General features: G+C 43.0%; 1 protein-coding gene across 1 annotated transcript in view; it reads left to right on the top strand.

Moving 5' to 3' along the window:
* Window positions 1–6,156: 6,156 nt before the first annotated feature.
* LOC126095506 (uncharacterized) overlaps window positions 6,157–21,665 on the top strand; it is a 71,668-nt gene continuing 56,159 nt past the window's right edge. The window contains exon 1 of the mRNA XM_049910292.1: window positions 6,157–6,339. Coding sequence (XP_049766249.1) covers window positions 6,157–6,339 — 183 coding nt within the window. The remainder of the gene's footprint in view (window positions 6,340–21,665) is intronic.

The following is a 21,665-nucleotide window of genomic DNA, read 5'->3' as shown; positions in this document are numbered from 1 at the left end:
AATAAATAGGACTTGTAATACGGCGGTCGAACTTCCTGTCATAGGGCCTCCCGGCCAACAATACCATACGATCATTTCATTTCACAGACGTAATGTACTTTATACTAGATAAGAATAATATCATAATTTCTTAAGTTTATTCAGACGTTGACGCACGAACCTCATACCTACAGGAGATGCCACTGAAGCAAATACCAGTTAATGGTACAAATGGAACAAAAGCCTTCAGTACGTCGTAAGATCAGTAATAATGGTGATAGTGACATGTGGTCATCACAAAGACCTTGTAAAAGGTCATCACGACCGTGTCAATAAAGATGTCGAGTTACAGTACCAAAGAAAACAAGTTCGCGTCCAGCTGCATGCTTTTTTTTGTCGCCTTTTGTAACATATTGTGGGACCAACAACCACATTGTATTCGTCTTTGTGCTAAGCTAACACACCATATTTGGTGAGTTACGTATTACGAAAATACGCAGTTTCAGTGATACACCACATTGTAGATCTCTCCAAAACGCGTCATTTTTAGTACGATTTGATCTACAAAAGTGAAGGGAAATGCACGTAAACGTGAGAGGTGTGGAGGTAGTGCACTGAGCAGTGAATTGAAGTTAGAGCTTGGCATTCGACTATTTAGTTTGACATTTTTTGCTGTCATCTCATTACAAGGAGGAAATTTGAGAGCAGCAACTGGCGACATTTACGATGTGACTGTTTTGCATTTCAGTAGCTGCTATACATGAGGTAGCGTCTGATGTCTGCAGAGACATATGCGAAGCAATTCAAAGATTTTATGAAAGTAACTTATATATCAAGAAGATAAGGTCAATAAAATATGATTAATCAAATGTGAAACAGACATACAACCCAACACATAGGTTACATGATAAAATCTGTTATATACTTTTGTGAGGCGGCGGCCTGTTTCAGGCCTTTCTCCTCACGTTTTATCCTATTTGCATAATGAATTTGCATTGGAGACTCTCTTGCTTCATTTACTTTCTGAGTCAGTTTTACTTGTCGACATTCCAACTGTATTGCGTGTTGTTTACATGAGTGGCTAGGAGGTAGCGTTTGGCAATGTAGGTAACCCAAGCCTCTAACAATTCGTTCTTGCAGTAGTTTCTTACATTAAATCGATGTGGTCTTGACCAGGGAATCTCCTTTTCGCTGGGACAGAAACAGGAGAGCGGCCGGGCATTTAAAGTGCAGTTTCCCACGCTGATGTACCACATGCGCAGTCGGATGAGTCTTTGCAGGGATTACCCTTTTGTCTAACAATAAGTTTCTGCGAACAATGAGTGGAGGAATGGAAGAATGGTGTCCTCAACAGCTAAACGGGAAACCAGTGGTGGAAGGGGTGAGAACCTAGTTAGTAAACTTCGGGTGCGGTCCTCAGATGTCCACATGCTGTTATGCTGCTGTGTGTCATCTCCAGGCACGTTTCATCAAGCAAAATATATAGTCACTAGTGTGCCTGAAATTTTCCGGACTTTTCCCTTCCCATGGGAACGGTGTGGGAGCCCAACGAATTTCCAACAAACAAGCCTGGACGTGGGAACGGAGCGACACACATCTCCCATTTCCATATAAACGTATCTCATTGGCAGATAAATTTTAACTTCATGGTGGAAGCTAGGGAACGGACTTACACATTCCTGGTTGGAAGGGCACTTAGGCCTTTTCTGGGACTGGCTAGAAAACACCTAATAGTGCTTTCCGAAGTCTGAAGGAAGGCTACCATAAACTGGGAAGCATTCATAGTCGTGTTAGGATTCGTACGGATATTCTCATTCGAACTTCTGCTTGCTGATGCTACCCTGGACCCTGCGCTCGCGTGTGTTTTTCTTGACTTTAGCCCTCTGCCAAGTCTTCGATGTTTCACTTTGAAATTACGTGCGTCCGCGAGTGATTGTGAGATACGCGATTCGCAACCTCATCACATTGGCTCGGCCTAGCGACGGTTTGGTTAGTAGCGGTCGCAGTTTAGCGCAACCCGACCTTTGGGCAACAATCTCTCTGGCAGTCACGGTAAATAGCATTTGCAGTGCACACTCCAGACTTCGGGTATCGCGATGTATTGAGGGAAGAGAAATTAATTCCTGATTTCCATTTCTTTTAGCCTCCCTAACTTGATCAACGCGCTTCACAGCCCGGTGTGCAAGTTTTTATGCAATCTAATTCTAGCTGCAAAGGTAATTTTTATCGTAACCACTCATGTTTGTTTCGCTCTCGAGTTAACTCATTGAAGCTCTCCTGCCAAGTGTTGTTTCTTTCTGATTCTTCCTTTGTTCATTAATATGTTATATGCTCTACTCGTGCTCATACCTTTTTTGGGTAATTATAAGGTTTTTCAATCATAGTTGAAAGCATGATTCGTGTCCTTTATGCCATCATGTTGGTGGCGACCCTAACAAACATTCATTTTTTTATCATTGTTCAATTTTAATCATGTAAGTCCATCCTCAATTTGCTTTATAGCATGGACATTTGTATCTTATGTGTAATTTTTACCTACTATTTGAATAAATATTATTTTACTAGATCAAACTCTTATCATTCAGACACCATCAAAGTAAATTATTCAACTGAAACTCCTGAGTCCTCCAACCATAAGCAATAAGCGAGGCCCCTGATGAATTCAGGAACTATCGAAATAACGCTCTCCGATGTGCGCGGCAGCTGATTTTTCAAGTAGCCTATTAGCTTCATGGGGGTTATCTACCATTTTATATGACCTGGGTGTGGTGTCACCGCCAGACACCACACTTGCTAGGTGGTAGCCTTTAAATCGGCCGCGGTCAGCTAGTATACGACGGACCCGCGTGACGCCACTGTCAGTGATTGCAGACCGAGCGCCGCCACACGGCAGGTCTAGAGAGACGTCCTAGCACTCGCCCCAGTTGTACAGACGACTTTGCTAGCGATGCTACACTGACAAATACGCTCTCATTTGCCGAGACGATAGTTAGCATAGCCTTCAGCTACGTCATTTGCTACGACCTAGCAAGGCGCCATTACCAGTTGCTATTGATGCTGTAAAACATGTACCGTCAAGAGCGACGTTCACCATTTATGGATTAAAGTTACGTATTCCAACAGCTACGTCCTTTTTTGCGACAGTCTAATTTCCTTGTCCTGTTCCAGACCTCACGCCAGCCTGCGTGAGCTTAATCGCGTGCCTTTCGGCATCCTCGCATAGTGACTTGGCTGTCTTGCCAAGTCACAACACTGAGGTAACAGATTCAACATCAGTCTAAACTGCATACCCATGGAGCAAGAGTTCGTGCTGTAGCGATACCTGGTCATGACATCAAATAAAGTGAACATTTTTATTCGCTGAAATATTTGTGAATATACCCAAAGAGGCGTGCGTAAAAAAAAGGAACTAAAATTAATTTCAGAATATTGTCGATAAGTTCGGCATAGAAATTGTTTAACAATAAAGACACTATTTGTTCTGTGTATTCAGAAATTTTATTTTTTAATTATTTTACAAGACAAAGAATTCGCTATTATGTTTCTGTTGCTCTGAAATGCGGACAACGGTCGGCCATTGAACATTGTATGTCTGTAATAATTTAAAAGTGTTAAAATATATAACAGAAAGAGCTATTATGTTTCATTAAAGTAACAGTCCTTTATTGTGCAGGAAGTTGTAACTTTTTTTAATTTTCAGTGACTGTAGCAGCGTGGGAAGATCGCGCCAATGAAAGTCATTATTGGCCGCCATTACCGGCAGTAACATTTCTTTTAATATTTTCACAGCTTCTCTCAGACATAAACGCCTGAGCGTGTAAAATAGTTTTCTTTCACTGGCTTAATGTGAATATATTCGTAACTTTAAAACATTTGCAGTATTTATCGTAACTTGTGGACTATCAGTTCTGTGATTCACATAAGTTGATTCACGGGATCGATTACCATTTCAAAAACAATATTTTTAGGTAAAAAATAATAAATAATTTAGGTTTCCTTCCGAAGAGACAACATTTCGCCACGCGACATCCACGAATAACATTTCCCACGCTTAAGTTTATCAAAGATATCCTGAGCGTTTAGCTTTTCGATACATCACGCAAACGTTTTATGTGTAATATTTTAAGGTGCTTCACATCCGTAACAAGGCTGTGCGCCGTTATTTAAAACAGAAGATATTTTAATTAAAGAATCATGCAGATTTCAGTATATCGTCGCCCTTTTGTAACTGGAATTCTATCGTTTCCTGTAGAATATATTTCACTACAGTACTTTTCAGTATAAATCCCTCCTCCCCCCCTCCTTAGGATAGATGCCAGAAAATCAGTACATTTTAGCACCAGTACAGTGTCCACAGCACACCAGTTTCTGACGGTTTGTAAACTACTTTTATTTCTCGTCAAAAATCTGTAACATAATAGTGACATATCAGCCCTATTATTACAGATAGCATGAACGTACGAAACAAGAATGATCAGGTCTTTCGCATATTTTTAGTTGTAATCCCCATAATAGATTCATATTCTCGGGGAAATTTGATTTGCTTTTCCTTCTTAAGAAAAGCTTGTGGTTATATACTCCGTTTCTGCCTATTGCAAGCATCTATAACGAGATATATGGTCTTCCTTACACACCCAACTGGACCAAATTGCTGTGAGTGAAATATTTAGAAGCTGTTTCTGCGATTTCCGGAGATCACTCTCGCAAGGGACAAGGTGCTCGCGGTCTCAGTGCCAAGCTTAGCTTAGGCTGCAGTCGCTGTGGCACAGTGGATTCCGCCGATTACCGACATCGCCCGAAGACGGCAGATCTTTTCAAATCATTACGCTACTACGTGTGGACACATTATAGCCGATTACATCGTCAGAACTTCGAGACTTCGTTCGGACAACAATCAATGAAATTCAAATCAGTTTATTTTCTTCAGTCAAATCGATCGACGTTCTTACACAGTAAGCATGCACTGTGAGAAGCTGACAAATTTATCACAAGAAAGAGGATGAAAAATATCATAATCAGGATATAGTTCGGAATCTATGGACTGAAATCGCAGGGTTATTGGGAACCACAAATACGCTAAATCTAAATAATTATAGCCCCAAAAATAATTCGCTCAAGTGAGAAGCGTGGCGCACCGCTTTAGTTAATGTAGTGTATCTTCTTTGGGCTGTAGTAGGTGCGCAATAGCTGTCTACAGATTATTACTTCTGCTTCTTAGCGTTTTAATACCAGTAAAGTGGTGACTGTTATACGAAGTGGTTTGCATACATAGTGTTCGTGTTTCCACATTTCAGTGCTTCAGATGTTCTGAGTATCTTATTCGAAATTTTGTGCTTGTCTTCCATACGTTGTGGAATGGCAGTGAAGGTTAATTGAAGTACATCTGCACAATTTCAAATAAATACAGCAAAACCTTGCTTTTCAAAGGTCATCATGAAGCTTCTCGAATATGTAACGGGACTCTAGGCGCTACAGTCCGGAACCGCGCGACCGCTACGGTCGCAGGTTCGAATTCTGCCTCGGGCATGAATGTGTGTGATGTCCTTAGGTTAGTTAGGTTTAAGTAGTTCTAAGTTCTAGGGGACTGATGGCCTCAGCTGTTAAGTCCCATAGTGCTCAGAGCCATTTGAACCATTTTTGTAACGGAACGTTTCTCCCTTAATCTCATGTATTCGAAACACTTGTCTGTTTATTCCAATAACTGAGGGCATAGTGTACGCTACTTGTCACGTTATTTTCGAGACAGATGTAGCAAAGTAAGGTGCATTCGGTGTCTTTTTAATAGCAAAAACTCAGATGCAAAAGCAGCAATGTAGCGCTCTTCTCCAAGCGCAGAGGTGTCGTGGTACTCACCCCACCCATAGAGGCTAATTCATACAGAAAATGGACTCTAACCTAATCCAGCCTAATGTCCTTGATACCGCCAGAAACTGGCGTAAGGGATCGGATGTACTGTCGGCCGATGTTAGCGGACGACCTCTGGTGACAGCGTCCAGCAACTGTTATCGGAGCCACTGTAAACTCAGCCGTACTCAAAATGAGCTGCTGGACACGTACACGTCATTTTGACGTCACTTCCGGGTCTCCGGAGTCTCGCAAGCTCTGAGGTCATGTCTGTTTGTTTACTGGCGCGCCGCGGCTGATGTTCAGTACCTCTAAGACAGTCGGCCGGTGAGGATGGTGGCAACTGAGTCCAGGGCAGCGTTCTGCGTGGCGACGGCGCTGCTACTGCTGACGCAGATGGTGGGCGCGGCAGAGTTCGCCAGGCAGGGCTACAGCAGACGGCGCGGAATCAAGATCCCGCGCATCGCCACCACGTCGACGACGAACACCGATGCTCCAAGACACCCGCCAAAGCAGGTATGCAAGCGCTGAAGGCCGCGCCGATCAGTATATGCGTTGACCAGTCAGAAAATTATGACCACCGACCTATTATCGATACAAACCGGTCCAGGCGATAGCAGCGTCACCTTCCGCGTAATGAGTGCCACTGAGACACACGCACGATGCATGTAATACGCTACTGGCCATTAAAATTGCCACGCCACGAATAAATGCAGATGATAAACGGGTATTCATTGGACAAATATATTATACTAGAACTGACGTGTGGCTAAATTTTCACGCAGTTTGGGTGCATAGATCCTGACAAATCAGTACCCAGAACAACCACCTCTGGCCGTAATAACGCCCTTGATACGCCTGGGCATTGAGTCAAACAGAGCTTGGATGGCGTCTACAGGTACAGCTGCCCATGCAGCTTCAACACAATACCACAGTTCATCAAGGTTAGTGACTGGCGTATTGTGACGAGCCAGTTGCTCGGCCACCATTGACCAGACGTTTTCAGTTGGTGAGAGATCTGGAGTATGTGCTGGCCAGGGCAGCAGTGGAACATTTTCTGTATCCACAAAGGCCCGTACATGACCGGCAACATGCGGTCGTGCATTATCCTGCTGAAATGTAGGGTTTCGCAGGGATCGAATGAAGGGTACAGCCACGGGTCGTAACATATCTGAAATGCATCGTCCACTGTTCAAAGTGCCGTCAATGCGAACAAGAGATGCTCGAGACTTGTAACCAATGGCACCCCATACTATCATGCCGGGTGATACGCCAGTATGGCGATGACGAACACACGCTTCCAAAGTGCGTTCACCGCGATGTCGCCAAACACGGATGCTGTAAACAGAACCTGGATTCATCCGAAAAAATGACGTTTTGGCATTCGTTAACCCAGGTTCGTCATTGAGCTCCTGTCTGTGATGCAGCGTCAAGTGTAACCGCAGCCATGGTCTCCGAGCTGATAGTCCATGCTGCTGCAAGCGTTGTCGAACTGTTCGTGCAGATGGTTGTTGTCTTGCAAACGTCCCCATCTGTTGACTCAGGGATCGAGACGTGGCTGCACGATCCGTTACAGCCATGCGGATAAGACGCCTGTCATCTCGACTGCTAGTCGAACCCACCGATTCCATATTCTGCTAACAGTCATTTGATCTCGACCAACGCGAGCAGCAACGTCGCGATACGATAAACCGCAATCGCTATAGTCTACAATCCGACCTTTATCAAAGTCGGAAACGTGATGGTACGCATTTCTCCTCCTTACACGAGGCATCACAAGAACATTTCACCAGGCAACGCCCTTCAACTGCTGTTTGTGTATGAGAAATCGGTTGGAAACTTTCCTCAAGTCAGCACGTTGTATGTGTCGCCACCGGCGCCAATCTTGTGTGAATGCTCTGAAAAGCTAATCATTTGCATATCACAGCATCTTCTTCCTGTCGGTTAAATTTCGCGGCTGTAGCACGTCATCTTCGTGGTGTAGTAATTTTAATGGCCAGTAGTGTACCAGTGAGTGTGGTGTTCGCGTGCAGAATGGTGAACGCGCGCTATCTGAGTTTGACCGATGGCGGATTGTGATGGTCCGGAGGCTCGGCACGAGCAATTCGGAAACCGCACGATTTGTCGGGTTTTCGAGGACTGCTGTGGTGAGTGTCTTCAACACATGGGGAAACCAAGGTGAAAGCATGTCCAGGCGTCGTGGGGTTGGGTCGTCCCAGACTGGGCAGACTAGTAAAACAGGACAGACGGCGGACAGTGGCAGAACTAACATCAGACTTTAATGCTGGGCAGAGTACAGGTGCGCCTGAACACACAGTGCACCTAACACTCCTAACGTCGGGCCTGCGGCGCCGATGACTCACGCATGTGTGCCTATGTTAACACCACGACATATCGGTAACTACGACTGAATGGGCACGTGGCCATCGGCACTGGATGCTGGCGCAGTGGCGGAGCGTTGCATTGTTTTATTAATCCCCATACCCTCTTCAATATGCCGCGGGACGGGGCGAATCCGTCGTCTTCCAGGGGAACATCTCCTTGACACTACTGCAGGGCGGAGACAAACTGGCAGCGTCTCCATGAGGCTCTGTGGAACGATTACGTGGCCATCCACAGGACCAGTAGGGCTCGTGCAAGGCACTATGACGGCCAAGGAGTATCGTCCTTTGGTTGCAGACCACGTACCCCTTCATGGCGATCATGTTTCCCGACGGCAGTGGCAATTTTCAACAAGATGGTGACCCCTAATACAAGGCAAGAAGTGAGATGGAGTGGTACGAGGAACACATTGACGAGTTCCATTTGATATGCTGCCCCCTCTCCTTCACAACTCACGAGATCTGAACCCGATCGAACACATCTGGGATGGAATTGAAAGTGGTGTCAGAGCTCATCGTCCCCCTTCGCGAAATTTACAGGAATTAGGTGACTTGTGTGTCCAGATGTGGAGCCAACTCCCCACCAAGGCCTCACTGCTTCCATACCATATTTCTAAAAAATAAATACTCAAATCGCTGAAAGGTGATAATTTTGTTGATGAGTTGGCAAAGCCGACAAATGTGGCTTTGAAGTGAAGATTGTGCTAACATACCGGCTGTTAGGAGTGCATTTTCTACTCCATTTCCACTCGATTGCTGCATTCGAACGCGGCGCTTCGACAGATGCGGTTACGGTCGTGGTTATCGTTCACGCTTTTCGGTTACGTCCTTCACGTTTACAGCTGTTTACATTACTCTGGCCCCCTCCCTCTAAAGTCTTAGTTGTGGTGACGGATAGGCCTGTTAACTCAAGGTCTAGGCTAGGCTGAAATGTGGTATAAAACACAAGTGGATAAAAATTATATGTCCAGTCCTTAAATTTTCAGATCTAAAAGTACACAAAATTGTACATAGAAATGTACAATAAAAATACGTTCAACACCCGAATTTTCATTTGCAACACACACGAATCTAAAATGTTATTTTGTGTGACACTCATTACACAACGTCGTATTTTTTAGAGCTATGTCGCCATAGTTAAATAAAAAATCCTGTAGACATAACGGGAAAATATTAAAACGTGACACAATGAAAATGAAAATTATGTGCTGCGTAATATGAAGTACCTTACCTAAAGTGAAAATCTTAGTTGCTTATGTAAACTGACAACGTTAATCACTCACTAATCACATGTCGTTACAGTGCCCATTTTCCCGCACATATGTACAAACGATCCACAGGAATGATAGTTGCATCACCCCTGAGTGGATGTAAGCAAGACATCATTTCTAACATTCATATCAGGAACAAGGAACTGTCTGTGTGACAGTTGTCCGCTAACTGGCTAAGATGCAGCGTCATGGCTAGGCGAAGACTGCCTGTCAGATAGCGGAAACATCCAACTAATACAGACGTGACACTAATAAGACAAAGGATGTTCATACAGTGAACTTTTTTTTATAAATTTACGTTGTATAAATGTGAGAAATTAGATTCACGTCAGCACATTTCTAAAAAATAAATACTCAAATCGCTGAAAGGTGATAATTTTGTTGATGAGTTGGCAAAGCCGACAAATGTGGCTTTGAAGTTAAGATTGTGCTAACAGATTGATCTATAGTGTAAGATGTCAAATTCCGCTCTGCCATTTATCGAAGTCATTTAAAATCTGTGCATACAAATACTAAAAAAATTTCTTGTATTTTCATACACGTTTCTTTTGCTGACTTTAAACTTTGTCACTAGAACAATTTTTGTCACTTTTTCACTTATTTCCAGAAGTGTCGTCTGTTTGCGTACTTTCTAAGTATTTCTTTTTTTTGTCAAGGTTGTTTTTGGTAAATATCTCGTTGGTTGGCAGCACTACAAATTTCGTGATATTCGTGTACGACAAAATATAGCGCCAGAGGTGTTTACGTTCTCCTTGCTAAACATATGTCTGTGTGTTTAGTGTTACCACCTTAAATGCTAGTTTTTGGCCACTACAATCGAATGGAGAAATCACATTGGCATGTTTACCTCACTTGTCGCTTTAAAAACTGAACCGCACCACAAATTTAGAAAGGCTGTATTACACACACACAAATCTCAGAGTATTTCGGTGCGTTTTATGTAGATACACCGTACATAAACGATGATAAATGCAAGATTGGAGGAGAGCTATGTAGCTCCTATCTCCGTAAGATAGCGTTTTGAGAGCGTGTGTTGATCTTACGGGAGAAAGTAGTGACAGTTTAGGCAGAGTCATTTCTAAAGACACTGTCTCGTGAATCTTTCATACGGAAACAAATAAGGTAATTTGGAAGAACGCTTCCAAGCAATATAATTATATCGAAGGTTCGCGAGATATCGATTGTGAGAATCGCACTAATGTGCTGCGATGCGAGCGACTTTCCCAATACGACTTGAAGCTAGTATCTTATGTTATGTTAATATCGAAAGACAATAATAATTGCATAGGTCTGATATATTTAAAAATAGACACGGCTTTTACAATGTTGGAGATATTTTTTTGAATTACTTGTACAAAGTGCAGCGGCATAATTAACTCCGAAAGACGAGCTCATTTGCGTTTGTAATTAACTTCTATACTCCATACGTACACTGAAGACCACTTTATTTCAAGTTATCATTGTTTCAAATGATTCTGTAGGTAGCTGAGTAAAGGTAAGTCGATCAGTTTTTACTGACAAAAGAAATAATACATCCGTAGGAGAAGCAATACTGTAAATATGATTACTGATCGTTACAATGGCAGCAATTAAAGCTGTGGTATAAGGTTCCTGCCTAACCGCTTCCTCGAAAATCATGACATACTGCTGCAACTGAAAATCATATTTACATAGTTTTGCTTCTGCTCTTAATGTGCTATTACTTTTGACTAAAGCTCCCTCAGTCATCCACCAACTTATACCTATGAATTAATTTTTAAAAAAATCATCTGAAACGTTGATCATTTGGAATGGAGTTTACTAGGAAGCTACACACAAAATCCATAACATTCATCTTTTTTCGATGTAGTTGCCATCGCTGTAAAATCGATATCTGGCTCCGTGACAATCACTCCTTCGATATAATTTTATCACTTGCAAGAGTTCTTCCGAATTACCACGGACAGATTGATGGAATATTTTTTTATTTTTTTCGCGGGCGTCAAAGGCATAGCGCTCTTAGTCGAAAATTCTTGGTGCATGAATAAGTGAAAGAGTTCTCACTCCACATTAATTAGAATGAGTCGTTCAGATAAAGAACACACGTTACGTTATCACTAAAGGCAAGTGATTCGCTATTGCTAGCTATAAAAATGGAAACAAGTATTACTAAATGTAGCGTGAGTACAGGTAAAGCTATGTACCGGGACGGTACTCGAACCAATAAAAGCTACCTCTCCGCGAGTATTCTACGGCAAACCTGCCATGGTCCGCAAAAATTAGGTTTTGAGCTGCCTGATTTGGTCCTGTTTTTTGTTGTCGCATAAAATAAGCGCTTCCTAGGAGAAAAAGGAAAGTGTCAGCATTTATTTTCAAAACTGATCAATCGATACAAATAAACATGAGTGCGTTACAATGCATCTCTCAATATGGGTGATGTGAATTTTGGTAAATAACTTGGAATAATTCATTATCACAATATTGTGTTAAATGTGTATAGAATGTAAACGTAAGTAAGCCACAAATAGGTGCAATCATTTACTTTTCGCACTGTGGGGGTAGTGTTGTGCTGCACGGTGCCGGCTTCACAAGGTACACTGTCTCCCGTGACCCCACCCCCTCCCTTCGACCAACGAAGAAAGATCAGTCTTAGCAGTTCAAATCTTCTGCCCAAAACAAAGCTCCGAACTCTAATATTACTCGTATACTAATCGGAAAAAATTACAACATAATACATAATAAGTTAATTCGGTGACAGAGTGTGAGATTTAATTATAAAAAAGAACAGTAAAAAAAAATAACAGTGTTAGAACCACGGAAAGTCAAGAAACAATCATACAAGATATTAATTCGGACCGGGTACAGTGTGAAGATACAATGGTCATTTTCTCCGAATTTTATTTTTGCCTCTGTGCCACAACTGTAAGTTGGGCTGCGAAATCGGAGGGTTTAAGCTTTCCTGGAGATACTTTTTTGTGTGACATGGCGAGCGATGGATTTCGAGTTCGAAGAAAAATGTACTGATGCTAGACCTCAACTGGGTTTTAACAACTGAACTTAGATACCAGAGGCCGACACTCGGACAACTCATCCAACAGTACCAAGGAATAAACAGCTAACAACGTAAGTTTACAAGGCAGTCTGCAGTAATTTCCCCAATTTCTGCATAAATTTCGGTGCCCTACCGCAGCTGGCGAAGACTGCAAACTACATATAAAGAGTTCGTGTGGAATCAATGCTCGAGTTAGGTATGTTGAATTTGTAGTCTGTAATTTTTTCTGTATTTCACATGATCATTTTTGATTATGCTAAGTTTATTAGCAAAAATCCACCTGGACGAACCAGAACAGCACATTTGGAAACCTTTGTGTGCATTTTAAGGCGGATAAATAATATGAACTTGACTTTCCACAAGGGTCTGATTTGACAGTTTGCTCTAGCGTATCTATTCCTCTGTCAGCAACAAGTTTAAGACTTGTGTGACATTAACCTGTTCTATAGTGTTTTGATCGCGCAATCGAAAGAGTATCAGAATTGATGGAATCTTGTTGTCAACGATGTATACCCATCCTAAACATCAAAATGTCGTGTCGTCTACGGCTGACATTCGATTATGTGCTTCTGCAAACTGGAGATGTGATGAGAAATATGCGCTTATCCTGTGGGCAGATTCAGCTGTCTAATTTTTAAACAGAAGCATCACACACTTTTCTACAACGTCGAAGCACTATTAGTCTGCTTTGCATGTAACAGATCTTCGAACAAAATCTTGACAAAAGCTGTCCTTGGAGACTTTCTCGCCATACGTATGAGTTGACGTGCATTGTTTAGTGGTAGCGATCATCCCAAAGCGTTTCTTTTGCCGTAATAATTTTCTACATAGAATCTGTTATCGTGCTCCAAGCTGGCCTCAGGACAATCTTAATTCGGACAACGTTTATTTATGTAAGTTTTTAATTTCATTGGACGTAGGTCAGCAACACATGAAGATCAAACGTCATTACACGTCCAGAATTTTAAAACTGAATGGCCAGAAAATAAAACGATGGAGAACCAAATGTCGAAACGAAAATAACGTTGTAATAATAAACACAATAACAACGATAATGTTAGAGATTATTTAGGAAAATCTCAGTTCAGGATGAGTGGATCAAAAAAGCAATTTTTAATTCTCTTTGCCTTTTTCTCTCTGCTTTTCATTTTATATTCAACATAACGCAATCAGACAGACGTAAGGTGCCTACATCGTTTGTGTCCTAAACCGCGCATCCCTGTAAATATTGATATTTTATCACACGTTATCAAGTTTACACTTTCAACATCTTCGTGGGCGGCGGCGAATACATGATTTCTACGCTCTCCTACAGCAATGAACTCTTTTATCACCACTGAAGCAACATTTTATTTCTCCGTATTTGTTCTATCTCCGCAGAAGCGAAGGAGAAAAGTAAAAGTTAATGTAAGAATGGGTAGCCATTATACAGCCTTCTTGAAATGCGGCCTCGGAATACACTATTATCCGCTTCTGTTGCAACATTGGGACCTTCATGGAAATATTTATCAGATCTGTATCGTATACAGCGATCGGCTCGTGCTAGTTATGCCGGGTCATGAAATCTGGTCGTCAGCGGTTTGTAGTCCCTATCTTCAGTCGGTATTTGCTTTGAGTCATTCCTCTGAACTGGGGCGAGAGGGGCTAAGCAGCAGCGGGATTTACTGACCTCGTGGTGTACTCCACTCAAATTTAAGCCTAAATTGCAGCCTTTGATAATGAGTTACGGACAGAAATAAATGCGTTTTTGCGGAAACAGGCGAAATACACCAATTTTCACCTAGCGGTCGACCCCCAACGTTCGTTGGAAGGAAACATCCTAAATAGTGAAATTTGTAGGAAATTTTATGTACTTTCAGTTTGAATGGGGAAGTTATTTATGAAAAGCTGATCGATTTCGAGTTGCCGGCGGCGGTGGTCTAGCGGTTCTAGGCGCTCAGTCCGGAACCGCGCGACTGCTACGGTCGCAGGTTCGAATCCTGCCTCGGGCATGGGTGTGTGTGATGTCCTTAGGTTAGTTAGGTTTAAGTAGTTCTAAGTTCTAGGGGACTGATGACCACAGATGTTAAGTCCTATAGTGCTCAGAGCCATTTTTTTTATTTCGAGTTGTAAACAGAAAAAAGATAAAAATGGCAATATTAGTAGGGACGACCCTGATTATAATTCCAAGATCATTCGACGAAAATTCTATGTAAGCGGTCTCTTGCCCTTATCAAACTGAAAGGAGCAAGGAAAGCTAAACTCACTGCCGTAAGGAAATCATTAAAAACGTAGCACAAACTCGGATTTAAGCTTGGGACAGAAAAATCGATTATTGTCTTCATAAATCAACCATCTCCTTAGTCGCCCCAAGTGATCTAAAGGAAACGTGGAAATTCTTAATGTGTCCGGCCAGACGGGTATCTGGAACCCGTTCCTGTGCCGACTGCCACTCCAGAGTTTTTTTCTTTTTTTGTTTTTATTCATTGCCACATCTTTCTTGTTTCGAGGTCACATTTGTGTGTGATCATTGTCAGCTCAACTGAGACAACACAGTTCCTTCTGTTTGCCGAGAGAGTCGTGAGGCAGATGCGATATAAGAAAACCACGAAATGAAGGTAACCGTAAGTGGATTTTAATCATGTTGGTTCAGAAACAAAAGTTTGTTTTAGCAAATCTGAGGAAACGTTTTGTCTCAAGACCTTCCAAGAGGATAAAACACACACACACACACACACACACACACACACAGACTTAATCACTAATAGAGCCAAAATGGCACCGATGATTATCTATATCAAGCCCACATTCAAAGCTGTTGCGAAGTTTTCTTCTCGTTCCGAAAAGAGGCCGGCTTCGGGGTCTGCTGTCAGCAGATCATTAGCGTCCCTGCTAGCGGCACTGCAAGCAGACAGTGCGAGCAGCCGGTGTATACACGAATATCAGTTTGCCCCGGGACAAAAGGTATTTGGCCCTCGCCTGTGGCTGCCTAATCTCGACTGCAGCTGACCGACCCTTTCTACTAAAGACACAGAACGACGTGCGCCGGACCCTTTTCAAATCTGCGCTACTGACCTTTGGTAAAAATGGAAATGAGCGTTTGGCATCGTTGGCCGGGAGGCCCAGTCCGGGTAAGTTCGGCCGCCAAGTGCAAGTCTTATTTCAGTCGTGTGCCGGTGATGAGGATGAAATGATATTGAGGACAACACAACAGCTAGTCCCCGAGCGGGGAAAATCTCCAACACTGCTGGGAATCGCAACTGAACCCGCTTGCGCGAGAGACGAGCGTGTTACCACATAGCTAGGCAGGCGGATGCTGACAGTTGGTGGGAGGAGCGAATATAGTAACCCTGTCAGGCCATCCTGGTTTTCCCACATCACCACAGGATGGATTCATAAATAGCATATTGCCGCTTTGTTTCCTCTGTGTTTATGATACCAAAGTTGACGAGATGTAAAATTCTAACCTTCCTGGCATTTCCTTTTAATAACATCGTATGAAATATTCCGGAGGACTATATGAAGTTATAAGAGGTGGTATCAAAATGTTCCCGAAATGTACTAGCTGAAATTAGCAAGTCTTACCTAGCCTTTATCCTGCACTATCGCTTTTAAACACAGTTCCCTTGGGAGTGGGTACACCATTCGCTACTTTTCTGTCACTTTTGAAGTGCGGCATGGAAGTGTTTCTTTGTTAGTTTGCTTAGTACCTTCTGCATCTCCACATAGTCGGTCCGTGTGGCCGAGCGGTTCTAGGCGCTTCAATCTGGAACCGCGCGACCGCTACGGTCGCAGGTTCGAATCTTGCCTCGAGCATGGATGTGTGTGGTGTCCTTAGGTTAGTTAGGTTTAAGTAGTTCTAAGTTCTAGGGAATTGATGACCTCAGATGCTAAGTCCCATAGTGCTCAGTGCCATTTGAACCATTTGAACCATCTCCACTTCCCCACTGTATTAAATCTCCACCCCTTTCACCTGCTGTTCATCTTGGGAAAAGGAAAGAAGTCACACAGAACACAGTCTTGTGAATATAGTAGTTGTATAGTCATTATTATCTTGTTTTCATCAAAAATTCCTGAATACTCTAGATCGTATTAATCATGCAATAGCATAGAGTACCGGTACCCACTAGTTTGTATGCCACTTCTGTCAATATATATATCTGTGCGTGTGTGTGTGTGTGTGTGTGTGTGTGTGTGTGTGTGTGTGTGTGTGTGTGCCGTGAAGGAGTCCTCCAGTGCGACGATTGTTGCGTGTGTCTCAATGGTAAAGTGGTAGAATAATTATAAAAAGGTGTTGGGTTCGATCCCCATTAAACCTACGATTTTTATCTGTCATTCATCACTTATATCTCATCTAGTAACATATGTCAGCGCGAAAAATTCCGAGTTGCCCTGTAGTTCGGATATATGTTAAACTGTATGTCGCATTTTAACTGGCGGAAGAAGGCAAGAGCATGCCACCTCCAAAAGGGACTTGCCAAGTAAACTACCGTAATTTTCAAACCAACCTTCGTATCGATGACACTATTACCTTTAGCCATAAACAGAATTTTCGTAGTGATAGCCTTTGAAAGGAAGCCTGGATCGCCTTGAAGCAGTTGTTTAAGTTCGCTGCAGTGTTCCACGCCACCTTGTTTCTAATCATCCTGAAGCAGTCGTGCCACAGACATCGCCGCAGTCTATACCGCGTTAAATTCTTCTGAGAGAATACATTCACGTGTACCTTAACTTGTTCCCAAGATCTGACCTAAAGCGTTGTGTCCAAAAGCTTCCTTCAACAGTTCACGCGTTTCTGCAGCGATTTTTGCAAGTTTAAAACGAAACCTTATACAGAAACGCTGTTCTTTCTGGTAGCCATCGGAAAACCGTAGAGTTACAAAACATGACAACGGGAATAAGTTCACCATCTAACCAAACCACTCGACCTGCAGACGATTGGATACGCAGGTACAAGATGGATGTGTCTATTTCGGTTTATTTGTTAACCATTTATGTAGAAAATTCAAAATTAGGAAGCTCTTGGATACCACGTCGAATGTAGAAATAAGGCTTCGGCAGTATGTCCAGCCTTCATCACTGTGATCGGTTCTATAGTGACATGTTCCCTCTTGAAAGCGAAAGCTAGCTCATCCGGTTGACGTAACTGGTTCTGTGGTTTTCGCCATCCAGTAACAGGTCAAAAGATTGACGAAAGCTGTGGATGATGATTTTTACCGATCTGGCCTCCTGCTGTGCCAAAATTACCTTAAAATATGTGTTAACAGTTCTGAATTCCAACTTAAGCGCCATCAAGTTTAAGAAGTACAGTATATTGCATACAGGATTTTTGAACCGATGGAAATCGCTGCAAGAAAAAGACAAGTCCGCTAATTTCACTTCAGTGAAAGCACGTGCTGGGATTACCGGTAATGAAGTTGTGGACGTCTGTCGAAAGAACAGAGGACGTAACGCGGACTGAAATAACAAATAAGGTTATATGAAGTTGCCCGCCCGCTTAGCCGATCGGTCTAACGCGCGGATTTCCGGAGTGGGAAGGAGCGCCTGGTCCCCGGCACGAATCCGCCCGGCGGACTTGTGTCGAGGTCCGGTGAACCAGCCATCTGCGGATGGTTTTTAGGCGGTTTTCCATCTGCATCGGCGAACGCGGGCTGGTTCCCCTTATTCCGCCTCACCTACACACAAATTCTCCAAGTACGCGTACACCACCATTACTCTACCACGCAAACTTAGGGGTTACACTCGTCTGGTGTAGACGTTCCCTGGGGGGTGGGGGGAGGTGGGGGGCAAACCGGACAATAACCCTGGGTTCAGTGTGGGGCGGCAGAAGGGTGGAGTGGACTGCGGTAGTCGTCGTGAGGTTGTGGACCACTGCGGCTGCGGTGGGGACGGAGCCTCTCCATCGTTTCCAGGTCCCCAGTTAACATACAATACAATACATACAAAGTTATTTGAATGTGTAGCTTTGCGGCAATATAGACTGATTAAATTCTCTCAGGCTTCATCCATTTCAGGTAGTTTAAAATCAGCAAGCTTTCGACCGAGTTCAAATGGTTCAAATGGCTCTGAGCACTATGGGACTTAACATCTCAGGCCATCGGTCCCCTAGAACTTAGAACTACTTAAACCTAACTAACCTAAGGACATCACACACATCCATGCCCGAGGCAGGATTCGAACCTGCGACCGTAGCGGTCGCGCGGTTCCAGACTGAAGCGCCTAGAACCGCTCGCCCACCGGCGGCCGGCTTCGACCGAGTACTTCTCGGCCATTGTCTAGTGGTGTCTTGATACCACTAGACTATGTTCAAGGAGTATTTGGCTGAAAGCTCGTGGATTTTAAAGCACTTGATGCGGCCGGAAGCCCGAAAGAATTTTATCAACGAATAAGCATTGTAGAATACGCACAGAGGCAACTGACAAAGGGAATAACAGCTGATTACAAGATACAAGGGGAACAACTATCCAACAAGTCACACGACTGTTCCCGTCCAAAAAATTCCTTACACGTTCAGGCTCTTAGGTGCCCAGCTTTTTTAATATATAAACTATGACACTTTTCTGTTCTTGAAGACAAAAATCACCTTTTTACTTGACTGTGCCGAAAGACAAAGAATTATGGCAGATCTTACATGACGTCATGAAGCTTGGTCACCAGCTGTCTTTTACGAAAATATCAACAAACACAACATACGGGGTATTATTTCGCTTTATTTACAACGTAAGTAACGTAAAAACTGAAAACAAAAAGGAAAAAAAAATGTTTTGCAGGAAGACTAGGCGTCACCACCATTGATTATTCTGCATTTTTTCCGTTGTGGCAGCCGCTGACTGGAAGCTACGTCAACACTGATGGCTAATGTGGTGTCACCGCCAGACACCACACTTGCTCGGTGGTAGCCTTTAAATCGGCCGCGATCCGTTAGTATACGTCGGACCCGCGTGTCGCCACTATCAGTGATTGCAGACGGAGCGCCGCCACACGGCAGGTCTAGAGACACTTGCTAGCACTCGCCCCAGTGGTACAACCGACTTTGCTAGCGATGGTTCACTGACAAATTACGCTCTCATTTGCCGAGACGATAGTTAGCATAGCCTTCAGCTACGTCATTTGCTACGACCTAGCAAGGCGCCATTACCAGTTACTATTGATGCTGTAAAACATGTACCGTCAAGAGCGACGTTCACCATTTACGGATTAAAGTTAAGTATTCCAACAGCTACGTCCTTTTTTGCGACAGTCTAATTTCCTTGTCCTGTTCCAGACCTTACGCCAGCCGGCGTGAGCTAAAACGCGTGCCTTTCGGCTTCCTCTCATAACTGGTGTTGGCTCTCCTGCCAACCCACAACAGCTAATCTCTCGCTCGACCCCCGCCAAAAACTTTTTTTTTTTTTTTAATGCTTGGCCGTCTGGAGCTCCCACTTCTGTCACTTTCATTTCAGGTCATTTCTTGCGTATACCATAGATCTGGACGAAATTGTTGATGCCGAGTAGGTGAGGTCGCCTCGTAAGAACCGAAAATATTTATTTATTTATTTAACCTGATCAGATTAGGGCCATCAGGCCCTCTCTTACATCGGACCAGTGTTTCACACATGCAGCATTTCGCACATCAGCGTTACATCATGACAATAGTTTAAACAAGAAAATTAGATTACTCTAGTGACAATATGAATAAAAAGTAGTGACTAAGACCTAATAAAGTAAATGATGGCAGTATTTTTACAACAGGTGCTATACATACAAATTATGATAAAAAGCAATAATAATAACAGTAAAAAACAAAATCAAATAATAATGATAAACATAAGAAAAATTGGCAATAGTAATGAAGATTTGTGCAGATGTACATTAATATCTTGGTGTGTACAGTAGATGTTTACTAGTATAGCGAGTTTTGGGGAAGGGAGATTTAAGGAGGGGGAAAGAGGGAAGTAATGAGGTGAAGCGCATTCATGAACAGAGGAAGGCATTATTGTTGCTTAAGTAGATACGTCATTAACTGTTTTTTGAAGCCGGACATGTTTTTAAGTTCTCTAACATAACGAGGGAGGTTATTCCAGAGTCGGGTTCCCGCTACTGTAAAGGACTTGGAAAAGGTGACTGAGCGATGCAGTGGAACAGAGAGGATTTTATTATGATGGGAACGTCTGTTTCTGTCATGTTGTTCCGGCATAAGCGTTAAGGACGAGGAGAGAGATGAGGGACAGTGTACACTTGAGGCAGTAGATGAGACAGAGTGTATGGAAATCTCTGCGTTTGTCTGCACACAGCCAGGAAAATTTTGCATATGCTGGTGAAATGTGATCAAAAAATCGAACGTCACAGATATATCGGACGCAGGCATTCATGACCAGTTCCAGACGTCGTGAATTTTCTTGAGAGAGGCCTTGTAGGATAATATCGCTGTAGTCAATGATTGGGAGTATAAGCTTTTGTACTAAATTCTTTTTCAGATCGAAAGAGAAGAGTTTTTTATATTTTTGTAGGACATTAAGGGATGCTGATGCTTTTTTGCACACTGCCGTTACTTGCTCTGTCCAATTTAGATTTTCATCTATTATTATTCCCAAACTCTTTGCTGAGGGAGATAAGTTAATATTTGTCCCATTTAGGATAAGAGACGGTACGGATTCCCGATGTTTTGGGCTAATGAGCTTAGAGTGACCAACAAGTACCGCTTGGGTTTTAGATGGGTTTAGTTTTAGTCCTATGTCCTGTGCCCATTTTGATAGTGCATCTAGGTCACTATTGAAAATTTCAATAGCTTTCTTAAGATTCCTTGGTTTCGCACTTAGATACAACTGAAGGTCATCAGCATAATATGATATTTGCAATAGGTCAGAACTGATGACACATCATTGACATAGAGAGAGAAGAGTATAGGACCTAATACTGAGCCTTGGTGAACGCCTGACACTACCTGCCGCCATTGTGACTTTTATTCCCGGACAGGACGCTTTGGTGACGAGACATTATGTATGAGCGAAATCATTGCACTGCACTTGGTGAGAAATTTAGACCGATAAGTTTGGCTAGTAAGATGTCGAAGTCGACAGTATCAAATGCTTTGCTGAAATCTAAGAAGCACATGATAGTCGCTTCTTGTCTGTCCATGGCAAGTTTCAGGTCGTCTATCACCTTTATCAGTGCGGATGTTGTGCTTCGATGTTTACGGAAACC

Source organism: Schistocerca cancellata, chromosome 8 (assembly GCF_023864275.1).
Source record: "Schistocerca cancellata isolate TAMUIC-IGC-003103 chromosome 8, iqSchCanc2.1, whole genome shotgun sequence".
In the NCBI taxonomy this organism is placed as follows: Eukaryota; Metazoa; Arthropoda; class Insecta; order Orthoptera; family Acrididae; genus Schistocerca; species Schistocerca cancellata.
The sequence above is the reverse complement of the archived record's forward strand: the minus strand, read 5'-3'. Positions and strand labels throughout refer to the sequence as shown.